Source organism: Plasmodium gaboni, chromosome 12 (genome assembly GCF_001602025.1).
Source record: "Plasmodium gaboni strain SY75 chromosome 12, whole genome shotgun sequence".
In the NCBI taxonomy this organism is placed as follows: Eukaryota; Apicomplexa; class Aconoidasida; order Haemosporida; family Plasmodiidae; genus Plasmodium; species Plasmodium gaboni.
Genome location: NC_031492.1, coordinates 1,370,759 through 1,381,636, shown reverse-complemented (window position 1 = coordinate 1,381,636; position 10,878 = coordinate 1,370,759). Strand labels below are relative to the sequence as shown.

At 18.8% G+C, this 10,878-nt stretch overlaps 4 protein-coding genes across 4 annotated transcripts in view; 2 read left to right on the top strand and 2 right to left on the bottom strand.

Annotated features, from left to right (window-relative positions):
• The window catches only part of PGSY75_1238500 (hypothetical protein), a gene marked incomplete at both ends in the record, with an annotated part of 5,276 nt that extends 3,242 nt beyond the window's left edge, over positions 1-2,034 (bottom strand). Inside the window, one exon of the mRNA XM_018786953.1 lies at positions 1-2,034. This exon is cut by the window's left edge and continues 2,784 nt beyond it. Coding sequence (XP_018640818.1) covers positions 1-2,034 — 2,034 coding nt within the window.
• Positions 2,035-3,143: 1,109 nt separating this feature from the next.
• PGSY75_1238400 (hypothetical protein) lies at positions 3,144-4,342 on the top strand (the record flags this gene model as incomplete). The annotated part of the gene is made up of 5 exons (XM_018786952.1): positions 3,144-3,357; positions 3,465-3,608; positions 3,771-3,941; positions 4,079-4,197; positions 4,292-4,342. 5 exons carry the CDS (start codon positions 3,144-3,146, stop codon positions 4,340-4,342), a joined length of 699 nt encoding a protein of 232 aa, XP_018640817.1.
• Positions 4,343-4,798: 456 nt separating this feature from the next.
• PGSY75_1238300 (putative cell cycle control protein) lies at positions 4,799-7,411 on the bottom strand (the record flags this gene model as incomplete). The annotated part of the gene is made up of 1 exon (XM_018786951.1): positions 4,799-7,411. The coding sequence occupies one exon, from the start codon at positions 7,409-7,411 to the stop codon at positions 4,799-4,801; it is 2,613 nt and encodes an 870-aa protein (XP_018640816.1).
• A 1,678-nt stretch (positions 7,412-9,089) lies between these two features.
• Positions 9,090-10,339, top strand: PGSY75_1238200 (hypothetical protein; the record flags this gene model as incomplete). The annotated part of the gene is made up of 2 exons (XM_018786950.1): positions 9,090-9,189; positions 9,345-10,339. The coding sequence occupies 2 exons, from the start codon at positions 9,090-9,092 to the stop codon at positions 10,337-10,339; spliced, it is 1,095 nt and encodes a 364-aa protein (XP_018640815.1).
• Between the last annotated feature and the right edge of the window lie 539 nt (positions 10,340-10,878).

Sequence of the window (10,878 nt, the reverse complement as noted above, 5' to 3'; positions counted from 1 at the left end):
ATTTTCTTCCTTGTTAAGATTTAATATTATTGATTCATTGGTAAGTACATCTATTTTTTGCTCATCAGCTAAATGTATGTTCATTTGATTTTCATTCATATGATAATTATTATCATTATGTATATCTTTGTGTATATCTTTGTGTATATCATTATGCATGTCATTGTTGATATTATTAATTTCTTCTATTCTATAGTGATCATTCCTTTCTGACATCTCATTAACATCATTCTTAACTTTCCTTTGTTTGAATAAGTTAAATACAAAATCTTTTATGCTTTCCTTCTTTTTATTTTTATTATAATTACTTGGAATAGTATGATTTTCAACAAACATTACATCATCATGTTCATTATTACTTATATGTGTATTATCGTCATTTGTTTTTAATAAATTATGTGTTTGAATATTAAAAGAAGACATTTCATTTTCTTCTTTTTTATATTCATTCTCTGTGCTGTTACTTTTAAAAACAAATATTCTATTACTATTATTATTTCCTATAGAATTTTTTTCCCCCCCGAACCCTGAAGAAGTAAATGAACTAAGTTTATTTTTTAATTTATCATATATTCCAATGTGTGTGTTCATTTGTTTATTATCATTTGATACGTTATCATCCATATTATAAAATAAAGGATCGGGTGTATTTTTATTTATATCATTAGATATTATTATATCATTAGGTGTATATTCACTTATTTCAGACATATCAAAAAATAGTTCAGGGATTTTATTAATTTCGTTATATATTTTTTTATTACATTCATTCATAGATATAAATAAAAGTTCTTCATATGATTTTTTACTTCTTAATAATTCTAATTCTTTTCTTATATACTCAATTTTGGTTTCTTTATGTTCTTCTTTTTTGTGAGATGGCAATAATTTTGTATGTACTAAATGTAAACGAGTATTACTACAATTTGTATTATTATTATTATTATTATTATTATGTGTATTAATATTATTATTATTACTTATGTTATCATTTGATGAAGCTCTTTTATTATGAGAAACAAATATATCATATGTATATTCTATAAACATAGCCATTTTTTCATATATACATATATCTTTATTTATTTCATCTCTATTTATTATACTTTTATTCTTTCCTATATAATTTAAAATATTCAATATATCAACAAAATAATAAAAATTTTTTAAATGTGTAAAATATATAGTATTAAAAATAAAGAAAAATCCTGATTTGTCATTTACTACATTAATAAAAATTTTATTAAAATGATTATATTCGGATTCACTTTCTTTTATTTTATAATTAAATAAATCATTAGATTTATATATATTCTTCTTATAAGCTTCATCGTTATAATAATATTCATTTTCATCTTCATACATATTATTATTGAATACTTCATCATCTTTATAACACATAATATTAGATATATAATTTTTACAGTTCTCATTATCATTATATATAAAAGAATTATCTTTCTTACTAGTATAAAAATTATAAATATATAATAAAGATTTCAATAAGGATTGATATTCAAATGGACTTCTATAATTATCTATATCTTCATTTTTATTTTTACTAACATAATTATCATCCTTTGAAATATCTTCAAATGTTCTTTTCTTCCTCTGTTTAATTATATCACACTCTTCTTCTTTCAAAATATGTGATAAATTACATGGTATATTATTTGATCTACCACATGATATATTACTTCTTATGCCATTCATTGTATATCCTTCTATACCTCCCTTTATATTTGTTTTTTTAATATCCTTTATTTTTATTTCAGTTTTTTTTTTTTTTTTCCTTATTTTAATATCCTCTCTTTCTTTCTCTTCATTTGCTTTTCTGAATATATTTAAGTTGCTATATATTTTTGAAAGTTTTTCATAAAATCCAATTTTTTTATTTTTATCATTGTCCACAATATTATATTTCTTATTAGAATCAACATGAGAATTTTCTTCTACTCCTTTGCTACTTTTATGATGAACGACTTTATAAGAATATTCGTTCAATTTTAATTTCTTCCTCCTACTATATTCCATTACTTATTATATGTGATATTAACGTGTATAATATATCTCACATATATATATATATATATATATATATATATATATAGGAAGAAATAAAAAAAAAAAGAAAAAAAATATATATTCATATAAATTAATAATATATATATTTACATATGTTTATATATTTAATATAATTGTTCATTTATATATAAAAATATTTGCATATAATATTCATTCTTTAAGAATCTCTCTATAGAAATATAAAATGCTCATTTTGTCTCATCCACACTCTTTCTTCTCACATATAAAAATATGAAAAAAAAAAAAATAAAATAAATAAAATAAAAATTATTATGGATTAAAAGATAATATAAAATTAAAAGGCCATCATTCAAATAACAATATATATTATATAATATTATTATTAATAATATTATTGTAAAAAAAAAAAAAAAAAATTAATTATAAAGTAACATTAAAATTTTCTTTTTCATTGTTATTTAACAAATATGCTTATTTTATGTATTCATTTATTCTTTAAACATATTTTATTATTTAGTTCTTAATATTTAATTTAAATTTAAATTAAAATTTGAATTTTTTTTTTTTCTTTTTTTTTTTGAGCCCTTGTAATTTTTGGCGTGCTTATATATGCATTTCCGTCATTTACATATATACAATAAAAAAATTAACTACACAAATAAAGTACATAAATATAATATATATTATATATATATATATATATATATTATAATAAGAACAAAATATATTTTTTAATTTTTTTTTTTATTCTTATAAATAAAATATATATATATATATATATATATATATATGAGCTTTTACTGAATCATATATATTGTTAGCACAATATTCAAACAAGCTATTGTGTAAATATATATATATATATATATATATATATATATTATTTTTTTTTTTTTTTTTATTTATATATATATATATGTTCTTGTCCATTAAAATAAAAGATATATTATTTGTTTACATGTGTAAGTAAATAAGTATATTCCTTATACATATATATATATATATATATATATTTATTTATATATGTATGGTTATTTTCATTTTGATAAAACCGAACATTCCTCTTCCCCCCCTGTAATTCTTTTAATTTTTTACATATGAAATTAAATGTTCAAGAAAAAAACAAAATTTTGGATAACCTAAAAAATCGCTTGTTTAAAATAGAAAAGGTCATAGGGGATATAAAGCTCTATGAAATTAATGAGGATGTAAACGATCCTTTAATTGATAAGGATGATAAAAAAGAAGTAGTAGAGGAACATCAAAATTGTTATGATGAAATTAAAGAATATATAGAAAATATCAACATCGGTTAGTACCATCTATATAAATATAAATATATATATATATATATATATATATATATATATATATGTTCATGTATATATGTTGATATATATATGCTGTTCCTACTTTAGATAATCTTTATAAAAAAAAAGAAGAATTAATAGAAATCATAAAAAAACATAAACACACAAATAGTATAGCTATTCATGTGTGTACTATTAAATTAATACTACAACAAATATCCAAGGATTTTTTAAATGACATATATAATCAATGTAAAAATAAAAAATAAAAAATAAAAAAAATTAAAATAATATATGATAAAATGAACCATCGACTACAATGGGGAATATAATATTATGATAATTAATTTATTTTTTATTTATTATTATTATTTTATTTTATGTTGTTCCATTCTTTATGATTCTTTTTCTTAGATAATGAATTTTATATATACATTCATAGCAATAACATTCTAGATGTATATAATACTTTTGAATATAAAAGAAATATAATTTTATCTCATATGGATTTTATGAAAAGCTATAGTTATCAAATAAAGGAAATTATGAAATTAAAGGATAACATAAATAGCTACAATATGTCAGGTAAGCAAATAAAAAGATATATACATATATATATATATATATATGTGTGTATATATATATTATATGTATGTGTATATATATTTTATTTCGTGCCATATTTTCTACACAATGTCATGTTATTTCTATATACTCAATAGAAACTGAATTATATTTAGAACGATTAAATAAAATTGAAATAAAAAATCAATTGCTCTTCTCAAAAATTTCCTCTATTAATACTTCCCTCGAACAATTAGCTTATAAATATGGATTACTTGTAATATAAAATATATAATATGTTAATATATTGACACACACATATTTATGTGTATATATTTATTCTTCTTTTTTATTTTCTCATTTATATATAGATGAAGATTGCTTCTCTGATTATTTTAAAAAATAAAACCAAAAGTTTATAAATTACAAATATGATGTGAAAAAATTAAAGAATAAAACATATATATATATATATATATATTAACACTAAAAATCAACAGGATATATAAAATGACATATAAATGTATAATACACGAAATATTATACATATATATATATTATTAAGTTTTATGAATCAAAAAAAAAAAAAAAAAAAAAAAAAAAATTAAATTAAAAATTAACTATTACATAATATATATAACATTATATATGTTACAATATTATTTATATTTATGTTTATGTTTATGTTTATATTTATGTTTATATTTATATTTATGTTTATATTTATATTTATGTTTATGTTTATATTTATGTTTATGTTTATTTTTATGTTTATGTTTATGTTTATGTTTATGTTTATGTTTATGTTTATGATTTGATTTTTTTCTTTTGTATATGATATTTTTCTCTCTGAACTTCTAAACCTGCATTGCTAGATATTACGTTATCAATAATTTCCTCAATGATGATGTTAAGGCGCCTAATCCTATGGCTGTAAAGAAGTTAATACAGAATCTTATATTTTGTGCATTGTCTGTAGGAAATAATCCTATAAGAAATGGAGATATAGCTGGGTGATTTATTTTATGATAGAATGTTTGTAGTCCTAAATTATTTGTCAATTCTTGTAACAAGATTTTAATAAAAATTCTTGTTGATGAAGTTGTGTCTTCTTCTGTTAATTTAATAATTTTAAAAATACTCCATGATATTGCATCAGTATATAAAAGATGTGCAAAAAATTTTGAGCAGTTTCTTAATTTAGCTGTTTCTAATCTATGAGCTGTATTAAATGAATTATCAAAACATTTTTCAAAATTTTCTTGATAAATTTTTTTTAATTTACATAATCTTTCTGCTTGTAAAGCATAAAATGTTTGAAATGTTTTTTCCATACAACAACAATCTATTAACATATTACATATTTCTATTTCATATCCTTTTTTTATATTTAATTTTAATAATTTATGAACACATTCTTCATAACTTAATGATGACATAATTGATAGATAAACATTTTTTCGTAAATTTATTAAATATTGTTCAGTCATATCATGTATTTCTTCATTATTATCATCATCATCATCAACGTTACTTTCATCACTATCATTTTCATCATCGTTACTTTCATTACTATCACTTTTTTTGGCTTCACTATCCTCACTACTATTATCATTTTCGTCTAATTCGTAATTACTTAATTTTTCACTATCACTTCCATTTGTTTCTTTATTTTTTCTTTTTTTCTTTTTCTTTTCATTTGATGAATCATCTCCAAATAATAATTCTTGAGAAATATTTTTCCATTCAATATCTTCCTCTTCATATTGTTCATAAGGAACCTCTCTAAAAATATTTAATTCTTCTTGACTATTAAAATTCTCATCCAATAAATCAATTTCGTGTATTATTTTTTCCTCTTCATCAATTAAATTTAAATCATCATGAACAGAGGGGAAATCTTTAAAATTATTTTTTCTATAATTCCATAATTTTTCAATATCATATTGAGTTTTTATATTTATTTGGCCTTCTTGAATAATATCTTTAAGTCTATCAAAGATTATATCTAATCCCTTTCGACAAATATTTGTATATAATTCTCCAACTTCTGCTAAAAAATAAGTACATACTTGAACAGAATCATTCGTTATATTTTTTAAAAGTAATGAACATAATTGTAAGCCTACTATTTCATGTATTATTCTTTGATTTATCATATGTGCTATAAACTTAACAGTATTAAAACATAATATTTTATCATTCCTTTGATATGCTCTTCTAAAATGAATTATTATCCTTTGTATTGTTAATAAACCTATATTAGGAAATTTAGAATTTATAATACATAATAAACATGTAAATACATTTGTAAATGCTGGAGAACTTAATTGTGCATGTATTAATGCACGACTAAATAATCCTTTCCCACGTATTAAATTACATTCAAATAATTCATAACATACTTCACTTATATTATCTATATTTACTTTATTTACTATATTATTTATCTTCTTTTTTAATTTCATCCATTCTTGTTTTTGATATAAAACACTCTTCTTATTTGTAACCTCATTTTTTAATCTTTCTAATTTAAATGGAGGAATATAAACACCTCCAGCTTTTCCTACATCTTCAATTGTAACATTAGAAATCTTTTGTTTTGCATATTCAATTAGATCTTCGTTAATTTCTAATGTCTCCTCATTTTTTTCGTCGTCTTTCAATGGATCATATATTTTTTTTTTCTTTTTACCATACTTACTTATATGACTATAACTTTTATTGCTACTACTTATATTGCTACTACTTTTATTGCTACTACTTTTATTGCTACTACTTTTATTGCTACTACTTTTATTGCTACTACTTTTATTGCTACTACTTTTATTGCTACTACTTTTATTGCTATAACTTTTATTGCTATCACTGCTGACACTCCTACTGCTAACACTCCGCCTAATATACACATTCTTACCCTCATAGGACCCATTTCTTTTATCCTTTTTTTTTCTTTTCATGCTATACACACTTGAATTATCTGATGAACTCGATTCCTTCTTTTTTTTCTTCTTATTATATTTATCACTACTAATTGAATTATATTCCTCATAACATTTTTTATTATTTTTTTTCCCTTTTACTTTATCTTTACTTGAATGAGTAGAGGACATACTTTCATCGTGGGTTTTATTATTATTTTTTTTTATATTACTTGCAACTTTATCCTTTACATCTTTTTTATTTTTTATTTTTTCTTTCTTATAATTCGAATAATTATCTGTATTACTATTATAACTATTCGATGAAGAATAAGAATTATTTCTTCTTTTCTTTTTTCTCTTATGTTTTCTTATTTCTAAACTACTATCATAAGATGAAGACGTGGTCCTCATCCTCTTTCTTTTATTAGCATAATCTGTTGAATAAGATGATGACGAACGAAACTTTTCCTTCTTCTCCCTTCTTATTCTTTCATTGTAATTATTATCCACATTTCTTTTGTGATCTTTATGCTTTTTTTTCTTTTCATCTTTTTCCCTACTACTCATTTTTTTCTTTTTTTTTTTTTTTTTTTTTAAAAAAAAGAACAGTTTTAAAATAATTATAAGATATTCATTGACATTTTATAATATTGTAATAAAATAATATACCACAGGTTATATTACTGCATAAATATAAATATATATATTATATATATTTATATATTTACAATATTTTCATATCAGTAATTTATAACATAAATATTTATCATTTAATATATTATAATAATAATAATGATTATCTTATTCTTTATTTTTTTTGTAACATATTAATATATATATATATATATATATATATATATTTAGCACAAAATTGTAAAAAAAAAAAAAAAAAAAATATATGTACATATAAATTTTATTATATATATGATGGAATTTTTTTAAAAATACTTCAAAAAAGGGATAAATACAATATCTTATAATAAATTTAGAAATATTGACCCTTCCTCTTTTTTGAAAGAAAAAAAAGAAAACAAAAAAAAAAAAAAAAATGAAGAATGAATCAAAAAAGAGAGAAATATTAACTTTAATTAGGATATATAAAATGATCGACTTATTTTTTTTTTCCCCAACATTATTTAATTTGAATCATATATATATTATTATATATATATTATTATATATATTATAGAAATATTATAAATGAAAGAAACGTTCCTTTGTAATAATAATTATATTTCTATAAATAACACTATTATATTTTAAAGCCAAAAAAATTATATACATATTATATATATACATATTTAATTTTTATTTATAATATTTATTAAAATATACTTAAATATATATTTATTTTTTTTTTTATTTTAATGTATCTTTTTCATGGAAGAAATAATATAGAAAGTATTTAGAAAGAAATATTACAAAGAAATATTTAATTTGTATAATATATATATATATATATATATCAAAGTACTATTATATTATAATATCATATAATAATAACATATATATATATATATATAATAAATTATTATCTTTTACAATTTTATCTATATATTTATATGGAAAGTTCAAAATGTTTCAATAAAAATAAAAAAAGAAAACTTTAAATCATTTTAATTTATCCTTAAAAAGAGGTTAATAAAAATATAAGTCTTTATTTTTAAAAATTAAATATTTTTTTATATTTTTCCCTTGAGTTCTTGTTGTTTATCTGGTACTTCCTTTTCATCAAAAATACAACCATTCGAAAATTTTTAATTTTCTTCTTTTTTTGTTTTCTCAATATTTATTATTTGTTCTGCTGGAACATTGCAGTATTATATTAAAATTATCCCTTGAAAAAAATAAAAATAAAAATAAAAATAAAAATAAAAATAAAAAATTTATGTTTCGTCTTTTAGTATGTTTTAATATACATATATATTATATTATATATATAATATATATGTATGTATATTTACAATTTAAATACTGTGCATCACGCTATATACGATTATAATTGAGCATAAATATTAAAAAAAAAAAAAAAAAAAAAAAAGAACAGTTTTAAACGCTTTTTATGGTGTAATGAAAATTTTTTTTTTTTTTTCCTTAATTTAATAATGTAGGATAAATATATACATATATATATATATAATTGTATTAAATAAAAGATAGTGTCCCTTATTCGTTCATATATATATTACTAAAATATTCACTTACTTATTTTATTTATTTCCTAAGTTTTTTTCAAAATAAAAGGATGAAAAGACATATAAGCCCATGCTTACAGAGGGAAATATTTTTATGCAACAGTCAGAAAAATAATAAACGATGCCTCGTTCTTTCCTTAAATAATGAATGTAACATTTTATGAATAAAATGATAAATTAAAGAAATATAATTACACACACATGTTGCATATGAAAATATTACTTTTATATAATATATACCTATTTGTATATATATACATTTTATTTTATTTTATTTTATTTTTTTTTTTTTTTCCGTTGTATAGTACAATTCGTTCTGAAAGCCTATTCTGTACAAAATGAAGAACCCTCCTTTGATATACAAAATATAAAAGATTTATTAAATGATCAACTTTGTTATATACTTTATAATGTTAATAATTATAGCTCATATTATCATTGGATATTAATATTGTGGGCACCAGAAAAGAATAAGATATTAATAGATGATATAGATGAAAATAAAGTAAAAAAAAATGATTTTATACATATTGTTGATAAAGGAATATATAAATATAATAATGCAACTAATAAGATCAATAAATTATTATATTATAGTTTTAAACAAAAATTTCTGGATATAATTTTTAATTATTATGATATACCCTTATTTGAAATAAATAATTTTGTTATGCTAGAAAAATGTATACATGATTGTAATAATAAATATTATAATTATAAAAATTGTTGTACCTTATTAAATAGAGAAAAAACAGAACCAAAAAATGACTCTTTTGATATATATAATCAATATAGTTTACAAAGATATTATTTATTAAATATACAACTAAGAAGTGTTAATAATATAATTATTTTAAATGATCCATCACTTTGTCATGATATGAAACGTCTTCTTGAAGAACCAAATATATGTTTAAATTTATTTTATATAGATATACAGAATTATAAAATTATAAGTAATCATTTAAATATTGATAATATTGAACAAGTTCATTCTTTTATAAAGGAAAATAAAATATTCTATGTAATATATAAAGTTCTAGATACATACACCTTCTTTTATATATGTAATGAAATATGTGCTAATACAAAACAGAAATTTTTATATTCTTTCTTTAAACCCTATTTAGTGGAATACTTAAAAAAAATAAAAAACATACCAATATTCCTCTCTATTGAATTAAGTAAAACAAAACATTTAATTAGATTTATAAATGCTGATTTGAAAAAAAATAAAAGTGGAAAATTTGAAAATAAACATAAAAATGACACTAACAATAACAATAAGAATAACAGTTAATGGGAAATAGCAAAAAAAAAAAAAAATTTTATATATGAAGTAAATAAAAATAATATTAAAAATATGAACAAGTCAGGTGATAATAAGAACAACCAAATATAACATAATAATGATACTTATATAAATATATCCAGGATAAATAATAATTTGGATATATCACAAAAATATATATATATATATATATATATATATATATATACTAAAGAACATATACATAATACTTTTATGAAAGAAAAATATAATTCTTTCAAAAGCAATGATGTCACTCTTGAAATAAAAAAAAAAAATAAATAAATAATAAAATAAATAAAATAAATAATTTTTACCTGAACATATTAGCTAGCTTAAAAGATAAAAAAAAAAAAAAAAAATGTACACAAAACATAGTAAATGTGTAAAATATAAAAAATAGTATTTATTTTATTAATCATTTCGTATATTTTTTTTTTTTTTTTTTTTTTTTTTTTTTTTTTAGTTTTTTTTTGTTTTTTTTTTTTATTTTTTTATATTTATTTTTTGAAAAAATTTTTATGTTTTTT